We start from the raw sequence: 20,156 nt of genomic DNA on the forward strand, positions 1-20,156 counted from the left end.
TTTGTATCCGATGTTCGTTCTACTCAGAATAAACCCATTCAGTTGACCAAACGAAAGTTAGTCATGACAATTACAGTCATACCTTGGAAGTCGAACAGAATCCATTCCGGAAGTCTGTTTGACTTCCAGAACGTTCAGAAACCAAACTGTGGCTTTTGATTAGCTGCAGGGAGCAGCTTCAGATAATCGGAAGCCACGGAGGACGTTCAGGTTCCAAAGAACGTTTGCAAACCGGAAGGCTCACTTCTGGGTTTGTGGCGTTTGAGAGCAAAAATGTCTGAGTACCAAGGTGTTCAGGATCCAAGGTACCACTGTACTTTAAACCAGTCTACTCTGAGTAGAATGAACGTTTACCAGCTTTGTCTGGTTTGCCAGCTATGGCTGTTCCTGGGCAGGGATAGCCTTGGCCACTGCAGTCCATGGGCATTTAAGGCTGTATGACGGCAATGCGATTTATGTGGAGCTGTCCTTGGTCCTGTTATGGAAGTGTGGGAATGGTGCATCCATAATACTTTGCAAAGGATTAATGCTGTAGCACAAAATCCTGCGATGTCATATTGAGGCATTCCCCCCCCCCCCCCAGTTCCGTCATCAACTATGTGTGTGAGTTTTAACTGTGAGAGCAGCAAGGGTGTTGTGTTATGCTGCCGCTTGCCTTAGAGCTAGTCTGTAAACATCAGTCAGTCTCAAGATACAAATTCATGTAAATATGTTTCAGTAACATAAGTATTATCTACCTCTTTTGTACATTCAATCTGACAAGAACAAGAACAGCAAGTCAAAGCCTTTATGTTACTTTTAAACTTTAGAACTGTTGCTTGGTTTTTCCGGGGGGGGGGGGAGAGAACTATTTAAAATAGGAATAAGAATAATAATTTATTATTTATATCTCGCCCATCTAGCTGGGTTTCCCCAGCCACTCTGGGCGGCCCCAACAGAATATTAAAAATACAATAAAACATCAAACATTAAAAACTTCCCTAAACAGGGCTGCCTTCAGATGTCTTCTAAAAGTCAGATAGTTCTTATCTCCTTGACATCTGATGGGAGGGCGTTCCACAGGGCAGGTGCCACTACCGAGAAGGCCTGGTTCCCTGTAACCACACTTCTCGCAGGGAGAGAACCGCCAGAAGGCCCTCGGAGCTGGACCTCAGTGTTCGGGGCTACACGATGGGGGTCGAGGGTCAAATGATCTGGGGCAACTTCCACACAACTCTGTAAAGTATAATTACCAGCTGGTGTAGAATCTGGCCAACGGTATGCAACATTTTGTTGGAACAAAAGTGGGGTTGTTATCATTTCTGCTTTTTACTATGTTATGCATTTTGTGTTTTCATAAACTGCCCTGTGCTTCTTGCATGAAGGGTGTTATAGAAATTTAATAAATAAAAATCACAACATCTGCACTGGCGGCCCATCTGCCAGCTTCAAGGTCCTTGCGTTAGGTTACAGAGCCCTGAACAACTTAGGTCCAGGGTACCAGCTGAGCTCTTCTACTTCAGTTCAACCGCCAAAATCATCTGCAGGAGATTTGGTCATTCCTTGAGTTGGCAAGGCTCATTTCACAGCAACAAGAAACCGAACCGTTCACGTCAATGGCCCGGCATTGTGAGATACTCGTGCCCCTCTGATTGCTATATACCTCTCTGTGACCGGGGATCCTTCTGGCTTCTTAGAAATGATAAACCGGCAGCTCAGACCGGCATCCTTCACCATCTGATCCCCCAGAAACTCAGCCAGGCGCTTGGCGGTGCTGATGGAGGTGGATTTTTGCTCCCCATAATCCTCCAGCTTGCGGGACATGGACCGGTTCTCGGAGATAAGCTCAAACAACTCCGAGTCAGGCATATTGGCAGCCTGGAAGAAAGAGAGAAAGGAACGCTTGCATGTGCCAGTCCATTCCCCTCCTGGACCACTTTGGAGGCACGGCAACTCAGCATCCCATGTTGGCCGCACTAAAAGCTTCTGAAGGCCGCAGGAAGCCTGGGAGATGCCCATGTGTAGACTACAGAAGGGGAGAAGAGGACTTTACAGCAGCAACAGGAACCTTGTCTTCTTTCCAATTGGTGGTTCTGCCCTTAACTGGCCACCAATTCCCCATTATCTTCATCCCCAAATGCCCGGTGTGGATATATTTGACCATACCGTCCCAGGAAAGCCAGCAGACTCACCTTGGAGCCTCAACCCACCTTGCTGTAGAGCACATCCAGCCAGTAGTCAGCCACTTTGGCGACGGAGGCATAAACCTCTTCCAAAGTGGTGCCTTTCAGGAAGGCCTCAAAGACGGACGACTGGAAGATCTTGACCAGCTGCAGCTCCCCCCGCCGCTTCACCTCAAACCCCTTTAGCTCGGCCAGGGAGCCGTCCTCGTTGAACACGGCGTACCTGGCGTGGAACAAAATAGTCAGCCTGTGCATGGTTGGCACCTTCCTTCTCCTGTAACCCCCCCAACCTTTTTACCAGTGGTGTCTGGGACCGATAGGGCAGAAAGCAAGGAGCCCAACAGTAGGTGGCGCCACATCCAATTAGAAGCAGAAGCAGCTAAGACTAGTTTTGTCCCCATCCTCCTCCCTGCTGGGTTCTACAAGGGGCAATGCTGAAAGGAAGGAGGAGAAAGCTTGCTACGCCCTGGGGCTGGTTGTAAGTAAAAAAGGCAGGTGGGGGCTGAGTGAGGGTCAGTGCCCACTTTGTCCCAGTGCCTTCACTATCTGTTGCCCTCCAGGTATTTTGGACTACAGTTCCCAGGTGGGGAACTTTGCCCTAATGGACCAGCCTCCATGACTTCTTACAAACTAGAAAGGAGAGAGCTCTGAAAATGCCCATCCATTAAGGATCTAGCAGAGATGTTTCAAGTCCTGAAATCTTCCAGGTTCAGCTTTGCTGCCTGCCGGTATTCCTGAGCCAAGAAGGAGCTGCTCCCCAGACCTGGACTCTGCCTCACCTTTTCTTCAGCTTCTTTCCCTCTTCCTTGGAGGCGGGGAGAATCATGGCCAAGTATGGGCCGTCCACTTCAAAGAAGATGCTGTTCTCTGAGCGGGAAACGTAGGAGAGTGAGGCCGGGTCCACCAGCTCCTGGTACTGATCATTCGTAAACCCTTCCTGCAAGTAAGTGACACATACGCTGGGCGCTTCGGCCTTGCAGGCTCATGCTGCACCCCAGAACAATTTAACGGGAGGGCTGGAAGGAAGCTATATATGATGCAATCCCTGCAGGGGGGAAGCTAAATGTCAAACATACCCATGGTTTCCATGCCCTGTTTCCAGACTGTCTTTATGGAAGACCCCCCCCACTCCCAAATCCTGTCAATTCGACTTGCCCCCAATTCCTGCTGAGGATAAAGGCTTGAGGTTCCTCACCTTCACCATGATGTTCAGCATAGCACCGGGATAGGAGATTGTCACTTTGGGCTTCTTGGCGTGGGTTGATTTGATGACAAAATTTTCCGGGAAGCTGTTTGGAAGCACACACCAGATCCCATCTGTGTCCAGCTCCAGCGGCCTCCTGGGAAAGGGGAAAAATGGGAGAGGTGTTTCCATATGGGAGCCCAGAGGGCACTCTGCAAAAACAACCACCTTATGAGGAATGGTTGCAGCAATCGGAGCTTTTCAGTTTAAGAGAAAAATCAAGAAAGATGTAGCGATTTATAAAATTATGCATGGCAAGGAGAGAAAGCGGATAGAGAAATGCTTTTATCCATCCCGTAACGTTAGAACTCGTGGCCATCCGAGGAAGCTTAATGTTGGAAGGTTCGGGACAGATAGAAGAAAAGAGTTTTTCACACAGTGCATAGTTAAACTATGGCCACCAACTTGGATGGCTTTAAAAGAGGTTTGGACAAATCTATGGAGGACTATTGATAACTACTAGTCATGATGGCTATTTGGCTCTGCTTCCACGGTCAGAGACAGCAAATGATTCCTAATACCAATTGCAGGGAACTGCAGGATGGGAAAATGTGTCTCCACCCCCATCGCTCGGACCTCATCACTGAAGTCCAGCTCTAAGGGCCTTCTGGTGGTTCCCTCACTGCAAGAAGTGAGGTTACAGGGAAGCAGGCAGAGGGCCTTCTTGGTAGTGGCGCCCGCCCTGTGGAACACCCTCCCTTCAGATGTCAAGGAACTAAACAACTATCTGGCATTTAGAAGACATCTGAAGGTAGCCCTGTTTAGGGAAGTTTTATAATGTTTGATGTTTTATTGCTTTATTATTATTAATAATAATATTCTGTGGGGAGCCGTGCAGAGTGGCTGGGGAAACCTAGCCAGATGGGCAGGGTATAAATAAATCATCATCATCATGTGCTTGGGTCCTGCCTGAGCGTTTCCTACAGGCATCTATCAACCACTGCGAGAACAGGATGCTGGACTAGATGGGCCACTGGCTTGATCTAGCAGGCTCATATGTTCTTATGAAAGCTGATGAAGTTTACAAAAGCAACAGTCTGCAGAGACACACAGCGGGTCTTCATCCCTCGCTCTCTAAGTTGCTTAAGAGACCTGCTTCTTTTTCTGGGCCAAGGAAGTAAGGAGCAGACCATGGGGCGGTGTGCCTTTGAGTCCAGATCCAGATCCAGAACAGATTCCTTGTGGTTAGAGACAGAAGAGATCCAGAGCTGGACAATTCATCTTTGTGTCATTTTCTTTTCTTTTCTATGTTTACACATAACAACCTTCCTCTTAAAGGAGCCCTGGACAACACACCACAGCAAAACACAAAACAAAACCATAGGAAAAGCACCGTCATCCATGAAGAAGGAGCAAACCACCTTCAGGCAACAGGCACACAACATCCAAGCTCAGAATCTCCTCGCCTCCAGCTGCCGCAGCCAGCCACCATTCAAGTACTCACCCAATTTGTTCTATCAGCTCCCTGGCCTGTGTGATGATGTTGGCGCCAGTGAAGCAGACGATGCCGGCCATTTCCATGGAGTACCACCGAGCTCTGTGTAGGGGAGAGAGCTAGTGAGAACAGGAAGAGCCGCTCTGGGTCAGCAGCTTTGCAAACAAGGCTTGAGCGAACTAACTATTGTAAGCTTGGCTTGAGGACTGATCTGCTAAAATTGAGGCCAACAGTATGAGCTGGGAGGTCTCCTGGTCAAGGAGATGCAGTATTTATTTATGTGCTTGGGGACTGCTTCCCCCTGCTCACATTGCTTGCCAATCCCACCCCCTCCTTCACACCTCATCCAAGTGCCCCACATCCTCAGTGTCCCTCCAACCCTGCTTCATTCAAACGTCTGCCATTGCTTAAAACCCACCTTTTCTCTTTTGCTCCCCTCCCTGGCTTCATGCAAATCCAGGATTGTGATGCAGAACTACAAATCCTACAGCCGGGGCTGCATGATGATAGCCTTATATTTTTATGTGCATAGGAGGAAATGCTTCATTTAATTGTACTAGGATTTAGTTCTTTGTCTTAATATTGAACATTTAAAGGCCCAGAAACTGCACCAACTGGGAGCTGAGGCAGGGGCAGATTTTAAAAGGGCCATTTAAAGATCCACCAGCAGCCACACTCTTTGGTTCCCCCCTCACCCTTTGCGCATGACGTATCCGTAAAAGGAGTTGAGGATGCACTTGTGTGCCAGCTGCAGGGAGTCGTACAAGATCTCCATGTTCTTGCAGCGCTTCGCTTCCGAGGCGTCACCCGACTCCATGGCGGCAGCCAGCTTCTTCTTCCACACCTGGGAAAGGCAGAGGAAAAAGGGCTGTGACTCAAGCAAGCTGTGGGCTATTGTCCACTTTTGCTCCAGCTGGTCTCCATCCTCTATCTTTTCCTTCCACATCTCTTTCCTTGGATGTCTGTCTCCCCCACCCCCTGTAAACCCATGTTGACAAAAGCTTCTGTATATTACAGAAGGCACATGGCTTGCATGCCCAGAGCTATTTGGCTCTTCTTAGCTGCAAACAGAAACATTTTATGTGTATCTAGGTAAAGGTAAAGGGACCCCTGACCATTAGGTCCAGTTGTGACCGACTCTGGGGTCGCGGCGTTCATCTCGCTTTATTGGCTGAGGGAGCCTGCGTACAGCTTCCGGGTCATGTGGCCAGCATGACTAAGCCGCTTCTGGCAAACCAGAGCAGCGCACGGAAAAGCTGTTTACCTTCCCGCTGGAGCGGTACCTATTTATCTACTTGTACTTTGACGTGCTTTCGAACTGCTAGGATGGCAGGAGCTGGGACCGAGCAACGGGAGCTCACCCCGTCACAGGGATTCGAACCGCCGACCTTCTGATCGGCAAGTCCTAGGCTCTGTGGTTTAATCCACAATGCCACCCGCGTCCCTTTATGTGTATCTAGCAAACAACTAATATACAAGAATTTGTCTGTTAAATCTATGAGTAATTTGAAAACTTGATATAAATCAATGCTTTTTTATTATTTTAAATTCATTTACAGTATTTATATACCACTCAGTTCTCAGAATTTCTATTCAGGCATTCTGGCCCCAGGAACCACAGCATCCCCTTTCAGCACCCACCAGCAAGGAGAGATCAGCCTGGCTATAAATGCCTGCCTGCATCTCATCGCTTTATGAACGTAAAGATCACCATGAACAGCTTTAGAAACTCACCTTTTTGCTGCGCTATCGCAAATCAGACAAAATAAAAACAAAAAGCACCTTATGCAGCCCCTTGAACTCGTAGCGGCGGTCGCGAAAGGCCCGCACGGTGTCCACATAGAAGGAGTTTTCCCGCTGGCAGATGGTGGTGACACGCTCCTCAACCTTCGTCACGTGGATTTTCTTGTAGGCTTTGCGGCAGTAATCTGGGCAAGAGGTGTGGCAGCAATTTATTCTGGAACGTTCAACACTTCCCAAACTTATTTCATTTCAAAATGTTTATATGCCACTTGATAGTTTAAAAAACGCACACCTCAGTTTGCAAAAATAAGTTTAAAAATTAAATTTTCAGTAAAAAAATAGCTAAAAACAATGAAAATCAATTAACCGAAAACAGATCAAAACCCATGCCAACATTCTACATGTCTGGATGGGCTGTGCCTAAACAAAAATGTGCCCAGTAGGTGATAAAAAGAGTGTAGCCAAGGCACCCGCCTGACGTCAATAGGCAGGGAGTTCCAAAGTGTTGCTTCTTCCACACCGAAAGACAGATTTCTTACAAATGCAGGAGTATTATGTGGCACCTGTAACAGTGCCAGTTCTGTAGTTCAAAGCAGTCAAATGGGCATAATATATGGGGGTAAGGCGAAAAACTGGTCCCAAGCTGTTAAGGGCTTTATGTGCTAAAACAGTGGAACCTTGGCTCCCCAACACCTTGGGAGCCCAATGTTCCAGCTCCAGAATGATTGAAAACCGGAAGTGATTGTTTCGGTTTTCGAATGTTCTTTGGAAGCTCCTGCAGCCAATTGGAAGCTGCGCCTTGGTTCCCAAACCGTTTTGGGAGTCGAACGGCCTCCCGGAATGGATTAAGTTCGGGAACCAAGGTTCCACTGTAGTAACACCTTCTCTGCTCACCACTTGAAAGAGCTCTGGTTTGGGGCTGGCAGCTGACCCCAGACCCCAAGTCCTCTAGCGCTAAAGGGCATAGCAGGGAAAAGGTAGGGGCTGAATCCAAGAAAATAAAAGCTTCGAGACACCCCAAGCCATAACCATGTACAAGCTCTACTGTGGTGCGGAAAAAAGTTTGCTCTCTTATTAGCTCAGAGATGGAGAGGAATGGCAAACCAAGCTGTTGGACTATGCAGAAATGGTAAAACTGATTGGAAAACTCAGGAACCAAGAGGACAAAAACTTTAAAAAAGAATGGGAAATTTTTGTATAATTTATTTAGGAGACCACTGCAAGCAGATGGAATCATTAGCAGGATTTTAATCCCAGTTGTAATGCAACAAATACCATGGATAATTTGGATTGATAGAAAATATAGAGTAAGGAATAAAATACAGTTGATAATGTTGATAATAGGAACTATGGAAGGGGTGGGGGGAAGTCGCGAGATTCAAGCCATCTCTATATATGGATATACATTCAAATAAAAATTATTTCAAAAAAGAAGAAGAAAAAGAAGGTTTGCCCTCACCTGCCAAGCGCTTCTTCTCGTATTTCGCTTGCTCCTCCCGGGACAGCTCATGAAACACCCGGGGCGGTCCATCTGGGAAGAGAGGGGGGAACTTCTCCGACTCCAGCTGTTGCTGGATGCGATGGTACTCGCTGCGGCTCGCGGGCACTGCAAGGGGAAAAGAGAAAGGGGGGGGGGAGAAACAACTAAGCTGACAATCACTCCAGACTGCGAGAGGGGGTTTTATACACAGCAGAGGAACTGCGCCAAGTTGCATACGAGTCAGCAGAAGGGAAAAGACTCACTGAATTCTCCTCTCCACTGCCAGGTCATCCGCCGCTGACAGTTGGCGCCTGGTTTGTTGAAGTCGCAGGCGGCGCACGTGGCCTCGTTCACCATCGCCGAGGGCTGAAGGGAGGGAAGCAAAGCAGAGGGGGAGCGAATAAAGGCACAAGTACATTTAAATAAATAAAAGTAAGTTTTTAGGCCAGGCAAGGTTGGATCCTGCCTCTAGGAAAGAAGCAGGTAGACCCAGGACCCAGGATGCTTCTGCGGGATTGTTAAGTCTCAATTTTTAAATTTCTACACCATCCTTCAGCCGAAGTTCACAGGGCAGTTTAAATATAAAAACAAACGTATGTACCATAACAACTAACAGAAACCCTCAGTTTAAAAGGAAAAGAGGAATGTTTTGGCCTGGTGCCTAAAGATATGTAAGGCAGGTGCCAGGTGAGCCTCCCTGATGTATACTGTGCGTGCCGAAGCCCTGCTGCACCTGTGTTTCGAACTCAAACAGATACTATGGGCAGCAGAGGACAGAGAGCTCTATTCCAGCCCTCCCCTCCTGCGCTGCATACTCCCAAGCAAGAAAAGAGCAACCACCAACCATCTATTCATATGCTCTGGTTATCTCCCGCTTGGACTATTGCAATGCACTCTATGTGGGGCTACCTTTGAAGGTGACTCAAACTACAAATAATCCAGAATGTGGCAGCCATACTGGTGACCGGGAGTGGCCACCGAGACCATATAACACCAGTCCTGAAACACCTACATTGGCTCCCAGTACGCTTCCAAGCACAATTCAAAGGGTTGGTGCTGACCTTTAAAGCCCTAAATGGCCTCAACCCAGTATACCTGAAGGAGCATCTCCACCCCCATCGTTCAGCCCGGACACTGAGGTCCAGCTCCGAGGGCCTTCTGGTGGTTCCCTCCCTGCGAGAAGTGAGGTTGCAGGGAACCAGGCAGAGGGCCTTCTCGGTAGTGGTGTCTGCCTTGAGGAATGCCCTCCCATCAGATGTCAAGGAAATAAACAACTATCTGACTTTTAGAAGACATCTGAAGGCAGCCCTGTTTAGGGAAGTTTTTAATGACTGATTTTTTAAAATGTATTTTTAATATTCTGTTCGGAGGCGCACAGAGTGGCTGGTGAAACCCAGCCAGATGGGCAGGGTATAAATGATATGATGATGATAATAATAATTATTATTATTATTATTATTATTATTATTCAGCAGTCTCTTACTAGGGAGAACATTGCAACACTGGCCTTTCCCCTCTATTCCAGGAGATGTGATGATAGACTGCTCTGCCTCCTTTCTTTTAGCAAATGTTTTGTGCCACTGGGGAAGTGGTAATTCTGTACTGATTTGTTCTGGATGTTGTATGTGATGCCAATAAAAGGTTTACTACTACTACCCTTGTTGCTAGAGAGGCAGCAACTCTTTGTGAAGGAGATTGAGGAAGAGGTTGCCTGGAGTGCCTACCCCAAACTGGGAGTCCATTACCGGCACAGGGAAACTTCTGTATATATTGTCTCTCATTAAGAAGGCAATGTTGTTGAGCTTTCTTATAGTACGAGTTATAAATCACACTCTGATTCGCCCAAAGAGAAAGACAGCATCCCTCCACCCACCCCAAAAATTCCAAACTGAAATAGCACTCCAAAATCTTAACTGTGTGGCTTGTTATTGTGTCTGATACCATTGTGATTGCAATGCTTGTTTTTTAATGCTACTGTGCTTATTGTTAACCACTTTTGAGCTCAACATTGGCCGTTGGAAAAGCAGAATAGAAATATTAAATCAAATCCCTGACCACTGGGCAGTGCTAGTTGGGGCTTTGGGAGCCCAAGAGCGTCCAGAGGGCTGCAGATTTAAGTCTAAGAGGCCACAGTTCTTACAGCAGAGATTTAGACTTTAGTACCCAATGCCAAGGAGCTCAAACTCCTCACTCACCTGAAGCCGGTTGGTTAGGATGATATTCGGGTACATGGCCCCCACATCCAGGTGGTATATCAGAGGACATTCAATCCTGTTGGGGACTTCCTTCAGGGAGTTCAACTTGACTTTGATTTCATCGCAAACCTGTGGTCCAGAGGAAGCAGTGGAAAGCAGGCAAGAGGATAAGGTGGGTTGTTGTTTTTTGCCTAGGAGAGCAATGCTTTACCATGCTCTTCGGAATGCAATAGAGCCCGGCAAAAGAACACCACATGTAAGGTAAGGTAAAGGACCCCTAGATGGTAAAGTGCAGTCAAAGGCGACTATGGGGTTGTGGTGCTCATCTGGCTTTCGGGACGAGGGAGCCAGCGTTTGTCCGCAGACAGCTTTCCGGGTCATGTGGCCAGCATGACTAAATCGCTTCTGGCGCAACAGGACACCATGACGGAAACCAGAGTGCACGGAAACACTGTTTACCTTCCCACAGCAGCGATACCCATTTATCTACTTGCACTGGTGTGCTTTTGAACTGCTAGGTTGGCAGGAGCTGGGAAAGAGCAACGGGAGCTCACCCCGTCGCAGGGATTTGAACCGCCAACCTTCTGATCAGTAAGCCCAAGAGGCTCAGTGGTTTAGACCACAGCGCCACCTGCATCCCTACACCACACATATACCAGGACTGTGCCTTTCGTAGGCCACAAGTGGCCCCCAGGACAGTTCAATGTAGTAAATAGCAGCAGATTGGTGGCCAAGGCTAAGGGGTTGGGGAAGCAAAGGGTTGAAGCAGGGGAAAAGGAGGAAGGAACAGCCAAGATAACCTGGGGACCGGGGGGAGCTAGATGCTTAAAATGAACAGAAACTAGAGTGAAGGAGCTGTGTCAGGACAATAACAACTCCATTGCTACTGCTACCTCCTCCTATGCAGACACTGCTGTTTGGCCTACAAGGTTACCTCCTGGAAGTTGGTCACTTGGTCAAGGGGTATTCCCTCCTCTTCCTCAATGGCGTGGCGCAGAGTCTTCTCCACACGCTGCAAAAGGAAGTCGAAGGCAGCAGGGTTCTAAGAGACACAACCGGGGTGGGAGGGAAGGACATGAATGTGACAAATTTTCACCAAGGATTCTCCCCAGGCAAAGACAGTGCGGTTGAAATCACCGGGGGAACATGGCGCCACATGGGGCAGACGAAAACAAATCTGCAAAGGAAGGTCTTATGCTCTTTGTAATCCACAAGATCAGGTCGTAGCTCTTCTTCCAGCAGCCTTTGTTGGCCAGCAGCTACAGGGAAGTATGCTCCCTCCCTCTGGAAGATCAGTTGCCGGGAAGAATCACCAGCGGAGGAGTTACTCTTGCACTCAGATTCCTTTGGGCTTCCCAACGGTTGGCTACTGTGAGAACAGGATGCTGGACTAGATGGGCCTGATCCAGCAGGCTCTTTTTGGGTCTCACCTGGAAATGCTGAACTATTTGAGGGGACAATTTGGACTTTGTTGTAGCTACCTGCTTTATGTCTGGCAAGCACAGGGGCAGGGCGGGGATTTATCCTGGCCGCCCCCCCATGAGCTTTCAAGAAGTCTCCTTCCAGGTCGGGACTCGTACCATCTTGAAGCGGCAGGGGATGTCACTGCGAAAGACCCCCGACTCCAGGGCCTCCACATGCCCCCCGACGTAGGTCTCCGAGTCCAGCACATGCCCATCCTCGGTGAGCTTGTTGAACTCCTGCTCTTGCTTGTTGGGGAAGATGATGTTGGCGTGATAGGCCTGGACCATCAGCAGTGCCTCGCACAGAGTCCCTGAGCCCTTTCGCAGCACCTGCAGGGAGAGAGAGAGATGAGGGCTGGTGGCAAAAGGGAACTTAGAGAGGGGGAATTTGCTGTCTCGCAGGGGAGGGGGGAAATCAAGCCAGAGAGCTTTCAGGTACCTGAAAGTAGGGCTGGGTGATAACAGCTTTTAAACATTGTGGTGTATCGCCAGCCAAAGATATCGATTTGGCGATATCCAGTGGTACCTCGGGTTACAGATGCTTCAGGTTACAGACTCCACTAACCCAGAAATAGTACCTCGGGTCAAGAACTTTGCTTCAGAATGAGAACAGAAATTGCGTGGCAGCGGCAGCAGGAGGCCCCATTAGCTAAAGTGGTACCTCAGGTTAAGGACAGTTTCAGGTTAAGAATGGACGTCCAGAACAAATTAAGTTCTTACCACTGTACCACGATGTTGAAAAAACAAGCTGCATCGGCCTCTGGTGAAACTGCCCCAGCTCTCTCCTCAGGAACCGAGGTGGTTTCACCCAGGCCCTCATGGGCTCGGACAACGCAGCTTGTTTGCGCAGCTCAGCTGGGGATCGGGAAGGTTCCTGCTCTGCATCTGAGTCAGCTCCAGTGCTCCTGCCACTCATGGGCGAGTGGGCAGAGCCTCAGGGCTCCTTTAACTGCTCGCTGCAGGGAGTGCCAACCACGCTCCCCTTAGCTGAGCAGTTTCACAGAGCTCACGGGAGCCAGCGCTGGGCTGGAGGCGCCTTTAACTGTTCAGCTGAGGTAAGGGCAGCTGTACACTCCTCAGTTGAGCAGTTCAAAGATGCAGAGGAAGAAAAAGCTGTATTGGTGCCTCGCCGACACAGCTTGTTTCTCCCTCTGCATCGTATGAGGGGCAGTGTGATGGCAGTTTCACTTAGCGGTGTATTGTGTGTGAAACCGCCACCGTTCCTGAGTCCCCTCTGCTAGCAGCGCTGCTGGAAGGAACTCTAGCAGATGCTGCTAGCAGAGGGACTTGGAAGGGGTGGCGATTTCACACACAATACACCGCTGAGTGAAGCTGACATCGTGGGCTGTTCCTCATACCGATCCTGGGCGATATTTTGATATATTGCCTAGGCCAACCTGAAAGACTAAAAAACATCTGTCTGACAGTGGAATCTTGGAACAACCAAGGGGCCACTTATAGTGAGATAATCTACATTAGTACTGAGACCTTCACTGTACTCTTTTTGGTGATTACCAAATACATTTTTGTGCAGACAAGCTTTCTCGGACATGTAGAATGTTGGTGTATCTCTTAATCTGTTTGTAGCTTATTGCTGATTTTATCTGATAAGCGTTTTAAAGATTTTTTTTTTTACTATAATAAACAACAACAACAATTTATTATTTATATCCCGCCCCTCTGCCTGGGTTTCCCCAGCCACTCTGGGTGGCTCCCAACAGAATTAAAAGCACAATAAAACATCAGACTTTAAACACTTCCCTAAACAGGGCTGCCTTCAGATGTCTTCTAAAAGTCAGATAGTTGTTTATTTCCTTGACATCTGATGGGCGGGCGCCACTACCGAGAAGGCCCTCTTCTGTTTTGTCAATAATTTTATTGTTTTATTCTCTTTGCAAACTGCTTTGGTTGTTTTTTTTTTAAAAAAAACAATCAACTGGTGTTTAAATTTTACAAAATAAGGAAGCAACTGAGCCTTGGGCTCCACTCTACTCACTTCATCGGGCTCCATGGGGATGATGGTGCACAAAGCGAAGATGAAAGGGTGGACGTATTTCATGTACATGTAATAAGTAGCAACAGCGTCGGACACTGAATAGGTGGCCAGAGTCTGGAGGAAAGAAGGAAGCAGCATGGAAGCATTTTGCAACTTGCCATCCGAGCGCAGGGAGAACATCAGCAGGCGCTGTAAGTTCAATGCGGCCTCCTCCCCAAGCAAGGAAAAGGTCTGCATGTTGCTTACATGCAAATATTCATTTAAGCAGCTTGATTTATATGGGGAGTGCTGACTGAAAAAAGGATCATTGGCTGCATGTAAAAGTTAACAATTAAAAAAACAGCAACAATGGAAAATGGTCTGTGCTGAAAGCCAATTTGATAGCACAATTATTACTATCCTTTTAAGAAGCTGTATCCACTGGTGATCAAGCTTTTGGGCCAGTGAGTCACAAATCAAGTTCAAATTACGATACAGTGGCTACACTCCATTGACAGCTTTTCTAGCTCTTGGTGTGATCTTGCCTTTAGCCTAGAAAGCCAGGGAGCAGAATGTCAAGAGAGACAGGCAAGCTACACGGCTATGCCCTAGCCAGGCCTCTAGGTGCTTGTCCAGATGCCCAACTATCCCTTGCTGGCCTGTGCAATGCATGTTGGCTGATGGTGGTTTAATCATTTAGAGGCACTTGACATTCTACCACGTAACAAAAACTGATTGTGGAGAGAAGATTGCCCTAAAGGAATAGCTCCCTAAATGTAAAGATCTATCATTCTGCACCTAGAAAGCCATGATTCTCTGTGTGGAGCACATAAACCCTCTAAATTGCTCTGGAGTATCACATGCACAAAGGCAGATGGGGCTGGAATTGAGAGCAAGCCTTGAACATCAGAAACCTCCCTTAGAGCTTCTCCAATTCCTAAGTCTACAGCAGAAATTTCTCTCTCTCTCTCTCTCTCTGGTTGTCAAACTATTAGCACTTTATTTTACAGCGAAAGCTGAATTGTTCTAGATTCTGCAGGGATGCCAGAGTGCACTGCATCAAATGTTACATTTGCAACCACAGCTGCACAATACCTATACATGTTATCCAATCCTCCTGGATGTTGGAGGGTGAATTCTGGCCAGGGCCTCATAGGGGCACAGCAGGCCAAGGGAACTCCTTCCAGTACCCCTTCTCTTTTCCCTCTGCCGTTAATTGTTGGGAATCCGCCATGGCCGATCCCAGTTGAAAACACACGACAGAATCGCACAGGGGTAACCGAAGTACCTGAGGTTCCTCAGTAGCCATCCGGCACATCTCTTCAGGATCCAGCTCCACGGGGTCGTAGCCCAGCTTCGCTTTGGCTGCCGCTTTCAAGTTATGGCTTCCCACTGGGAGGTAACTGTCTCTCTTAACCCACCTGCCAACAGAAGCCACAGCACTGGTTGCTGAATCGGGAGAGGCAGCCCAGTTTACAAGGAGCAGGGCAGAAGTATTATGAGACAAAGTCAACATAAGCTTACTTTGGAATACAAGTCAAAGGCTAGGGCCACTTCCTATATATCCAAGGAACCTTCTGTCCTGCTCCAACTGAAATGTCTGAAGAACCTTGGCATGCTTTTTGTTTGCTGTAGGTGCTTCTTGGGCATGTTGATAGTTCGTTACACCTTACTGTGACCCTGTCTGATGTGAAAAGTTCCCTGCGTAGAGGGACTGGTTGTTAAACCACTCTGGGAACTGAAGCTCTGAGGGGAATAGGATCTGCTAAGCTTAACAAACTACCGTTCCCAGGGTTTGTGTGTGTGTGTGTGTGTGTAGCCATGGCTGCTTAAAGCTGTATCTTAACAACATGATGTCTAGTTGGGATTGTGTCAAATGAAATGGTAGAGGCTTCTTTTCAAAGAGTATTATTTATTTATTGAAAAAGTACAACTGAAGCACTTGGATCCTGTTTTCTCCCTGACGCACCCCAGCCAAAGGAAAACAAAAGGAGAAGACAACTCACGAAATAGAAAGGATTGTGTCTAATGTGATCCGTACTGTTCTGGGCAGATCAGCATTAGACAAAGGGTAAAGGGACAGGGACCCCTGACCATTAGGTCCAGTCGTGGCCGACTCTGGGGTTGAGACGCTCATCTCACTTTATTGGCCGAGGGAGACAGCATACAGCTTCCGGGTCATGTGGCCAGCATGACTAAGCCGCATCTGGCGAACCAGAGCAGCGCACGGAAACGCCTTGTACCTTCCCGCCGGAGCGGTACCTATTTATCTACTTGCACTTTGACATGCTTTCGAACTGCTAGGTTGGCAGGAGCAGGGACCGAGCAACGGGAGCTAACCCTGTCGTGGGGCTTCGAACCGCCGACCTTCTGATTGGCAAGTCCTAGGCTTTGTGGTTTAACCCACAGCGCCACCCGCGTCCCCCAGACAAAGGGTACAAGTGTAGCAATGAAGCATCCTTTGCTTTTGTACGCATGTTAATCAGAAATGAGGGACGGTCATGCGATATTAACTGCCGGACAGTGGGGGAAAAACATATACAGTGTTGCCATCCTTCCTGACTCTGTCAGGAACTACTGAGTGACAAATGGAAGACCCCAAAAGGGGAACAGCAGCACTCTTAGCAAATTGCTTTCCCCAGGATTCTTTGGAGGAGGTTCTTCGAAGAAGGCAAAGGTTCTTCGAAGTGGCATGACATCACTTTAAATATAGAGTGCGGATGGGGCAACAGTCAAAAGCATGGTGCAGCGAGGTGCCAAATACAAATTGTTTTCTCTGGGTGTGCCATGAAGGCTGGTCCCTTTCCCACCTCCATCAGACTAAGCCCCAAGAAAGAGATTGGTGAGCAGGGCTAGGCATCATGTACCTGAGACAATCCATGTGGATGCACGAAGGAGCTTTGTATTCCCCCTGGCTGTCCTTTTGGAATCCGATCTCCTGCTGCATATTCATCCCGTGAGCTGCTGCTCTGGTTTCCACAAAGGGCCTGGAGACAGATAAAGCAAAATAAGCCAGGGAGCTTCTACAGATCTCACTATTTAGGCATTGCAACAAAAAATTCCTGCAGCTGGTCATTGCAGGGGGAGGGCAGGTTAGCAAGCAAGTTTGCTGGCCAGCTCGGTTCCCCAGAAGGTAAAGCATGGTTTCCCCATTAAAATGAAAATAACCCAATATAATTTTTAAACATTTAAAAAGCTGGACACCCACAAGGCTCAAGAACCGAGTTCGCTCAATGCTTACCAGTCAAAGAAGTCTCCGTTGTATGTCACCATGATGGTTGGCTTGGTCTCCTGAACATGTTCAAACCACCTCTGGATGAGGTGGGCCTGATTTTAAAACAAGAGGAGGCAAAACAAATTTAAAAGGTCATTTATTGTCAATGGTCCAGATGCTTGTTGTTGTTGTTAATTAGATGTGCATACTTCCCTTCATCTGTAGCTCATAGGGCAGTTCACAACATAAAATTACAATATAAAAATCACAAAATACCTAGTAAAAATATGAACAACAACAAACCAATAATCCCCTCTCCTGCTAGGTTCTTATGATGACCAGCTTTTCTGCCAGGGAACCAAAGGTACCATGTGTGTCCACCAAACGCCACCTCTCACATTCTGCAACCATTGGGAAAGGTGCATTTATCTGCATGGTGGTTTGTTCAAATTTCCAAATTATGTAGTCTGGTGATCAGAGAGAGTAAAATAATGGGATGGGGAGACCAGGGAGCAGTATATATAGAACCCCCCTTTTCTATATTTATTTACAGCATTTGTGTACCCTGCTCTTCTGCCAAGAGAAGAAGAAAAGGGCTCCCTGAGTGGTTTACACACAAAACAAGATAGTCTTTGCCTTCAGGCTTACAAGCAAAACGAAGGCTATGCAGAACACACTCATGTCGCTAAAGGTAACAAACGGGACCTGCAACGTGTGGCCAAAACCCTCCGACTCCAATGGAATTCCGCGATTTCACTGTATTGTGATTTTAAGGGGAAACTGGCCTTCAAAATTAAGCCTACCTACCTCATCTGGTTCATTAAAGACACAGAAAGGCCCCTCATACTCCGGTTTGGGAGTAAACTCAAAATCTTCAATATCCTCTGAAACGATCTCTCTGTTTGTGATCAAGTAACCCTGGGAAGAAAGAAGCGAAAGGGAAATTTTGCTTAACTGAAGGAACAAAGAGTAAACCGACGTTACCTTATCAGTTCTCACTAAGATGTTACAGAGTAGGAAATCCTTACTATGAAAACAAAACCCAGGGTAGACTCTCTCTCCACCCCACCACAAGCACCTACCCAATCCACCTCCTGTTCTATGCTTCAATTGGGGGCCAGAAGTTCAGGGCCGCCTGCTGTTCCAAACTCTTCCATTTCTATGGCTTAAGGGGGGTATTTATTCTGGCTTGTTCTGCAACCTCTCTAGTCATTGAGGCAGCTGCCCTGATTTACCTGGCCATCAATCATGTAGGAGATCATCATGATCTGGTCCGTTTCTGCATCAGGAAACTTTAAAGGGAGTTTGGTGGTCTCGATGTCAAAGGCCAGGACGACAGGATCCTAGGAAGAATTGGAATTTCCAAGTCACTGCCAGATGCTGGGCTCCACTCAGGGCAATACATCAATAACATCTATTCATCAACAAGAGGGATGCAGGAACCTCTGGCCCTCCAGATCTTGTTGGACTCCAGCTTCCATCATCCTTAGCTAGCGTGGCCAAGAGGGATAATGGGAGTTGTAGTCCAACAAGCAGCTGGAAGGCCACAGGTTCTCCACCCTTGATCTGCAAAATCCACTTCCTGCAAGTGCACCTGGCCCATGCTAGAGGCGCTAGAGACATTTGGGCCCACAGGCTTTGGGATGCGTAGAGCCTGGACCACTTATCAACCCCATCTCCAACTCCTTGAAAGATTCCATCAACGGTGTCTCTGAATTTTTTTACATATCACTTGGGAAGACAGCTGAACTAATGCCAGTGTACTGGAAGAAGCAAAGATCACCAGTGTCAAAGCAATGATTCTTCAACATCAACTTCATTGGACTGGTCATGTTGTTCAGATGCATGATTATCGTCTTCCAAAGCAACTACTCTATTCCAAACTTTAAAATGGAAAATGTAATGCTGGTGGGCAACAAAAGAGGTTTAAAGACTCTCCCAAGGCAAATCTAAAAAAAATGTAGTATAAACACTGAAAATTGGGAAACACTGGCCTGTGAGTGCTCCAGTTGGAGAACAGCCTTTATCAAAGGTGTAATAGACTTTGAAGACGCTCAAACTCAGGACGAAAGGAAGAAACGAACTAAGAGGAAGGCACGCTTGGCAAACCCTCACTGTGATCAACTCCTGCCCAGAAACCTATGTCCCTCCCCACTGTGGAAGGACGTGTGGATCCAGAATTGGCCTCCAGAGTCACTTGCGGACTCGCTGTTAAAACCGTGTTTATGGAAGACAATCTTACTCGGCTACGAGTGATTGCCAAAGAAGAAGAGCCCGGGACTGGCAGTTTTTTCCAGCTTGAGGGCCACATGCCTTTGTGGGTAACTTTCTGAGGGCCAAATGCTAACAGCGGGTAGGGCCAGAGGTGTGGCCCGTGGAGAGTCCTGAGGGGCAAAACAGATAAACTAGGGAGGGCCTCATTACAGCCCTAGGCCTCAGGTTCCCCACCCAGGCTGTAGACTCACACAGCACCCAGGAATCCTGAAGACATTTGGCTATTGGTGACAGATGCAGCATAAAAAACCAAAACAAAGCTGGCAATTGAAGGAAACACACACACACAGATGCTGAGACAGGAGCTCTGCCCCACAGGAATACTCACTGGCCGTTCAACCAGGTCGTCTCGGCGGGTGATTTCAGGAGGGAAGCTGCTGCCTCGGTAGCGGACATTGTACCAGTGAGCCTGTCATGGGAGGAGAGGGACCGGGAGAGTCACGCCAAGGTAGGGTCCACGGCCAGTAGCAAAGGCTCAACCCCTACCCACCACAATTAAAAATCTGGAAATGCATTTTTAGAACTTTTGGCACAATGCTTTTGTATCTAGCTGTTCGGGAATCAAGGTAGGAAAGAAGGCAGGTCTCCCCTAGTTGCCGCTCACCACGTGGATCTTCAGATCAATCGACAGGCGGATGTGGTAGGGGACGTCGTACTCCCGCATGTCCACTATGTTGTCCATCTGGTCAGCGGTCTTCTTGGAGGGAGCCTCCTCCTTGCTGGACAGGCTGTTCCCAACAAGGGCACTGCAAAGGAGAAGGAGCTGGTTTAGATTATCAGGACTACCTGCACACAGGATTGACAGGCAAGTGAAGTATTGTTCTGCAACTGTAAATGGCTTAGAAGCCATTTTGGCATATCAGCGGTATAATTATGATGATGATTACTACTATTGATAGTTGCAGCAGTGCAGGAGCCGACTCTCTGGGGCTTCTTTCCCCATCACTCAGAAATGTGCATAAACCACACTTA

At 47.8% G+C, this 20,156-nt stretch overlaps 1 protein-coding gene across 2 annotated transcripts in view; it reads right to left on the reverse strand.

The window, feature by feature from the left end:
* Positions 1-20,156, reverse strand: part of POLE (DNA polymerase epsilon, catalytic subunit) — a 54,454-nt gene that overhangs the window by 25,852 nt on the left and 8,446 nt on the right. For both annotated transcript variants that reach the window (XM_083478399.1, XM_083478400.1), the window contains 20 exons: positions 19,789-19,930; positions 19,513-19,593; positions 18,146-18,253; positions 17,718-17,828; positions 16,938-17,023; positions 16,564-16,683; positions 14,985-15,117; positions 13,718-13,831; positions 11,839-12,051; positions 11,193-11,300; positions 10,259-10,387; positions 8,327-8,429; positions 8,043-8,189; positions 6,623-6,768; positions 5,536-5,684; positions 4,850-4,942; positions 3,358-3,502; positions 2,942-3,099; positions 2,190-2,385; positions 1,643-1,857 (listed from right to left, as the gene is read on the reverse strand). In XM_083478399.1, the coding sequence (XP_083334525.1) occupies positions 1,643-1,857; positions 2,190-2,385; positions 2,942-3,099; positions 3,358-3,502; positions 4,850-4,942; positions 5,536-5,684; positions 6,623-6,768; positions 8,043-8,189; positions 8,327-8,429; positions 10,259-10,387; positions 11,193-11,300; positions 11,839-12,051; positions 13,718-13,831; positions 14,985-15,117; positions 16,564-16,683; positions 16,938-17,023; positions 17,718-17,828; positions 18,146-18,253; positions 19,513-19,593; positions 19,789-19,930 (2,697 nt within the window). The remainder of the gene's footprint in view (positions 1-1,642; positions 1,858-2,189; positions 2,386-2,941; positions 3,100-3,357; positions 3,503-4,849; positions 4,943-5,535; positions 5,685-6,622; positions 6,769-8,042; positions 8,190-8,326; positions 8,430-10,258; positions 10,388-11,192; positions 11,301-11,838; positions 12,052-13,717; positions 13,832-14,984; positions 15,118-16,563; positions 16,684-16,937; positions 17,024-17,717; positions 17,829-18,145; positions 18,254-19,512; positions 19,594-19,788; positions 19,931-20,156) is intronic.

The sequence above is a fragment of the Podarcis liolepis genome (genome assembly GCF_965112155.1).
Source record: "Podarcis liolepis genome assembly, chromosome: 15".
NCBI lineage: Eukaryota > Metazoa > Chordata > Lepidosauria > Squamata > Lacertidae > Podarcis > Podarcis liolepis.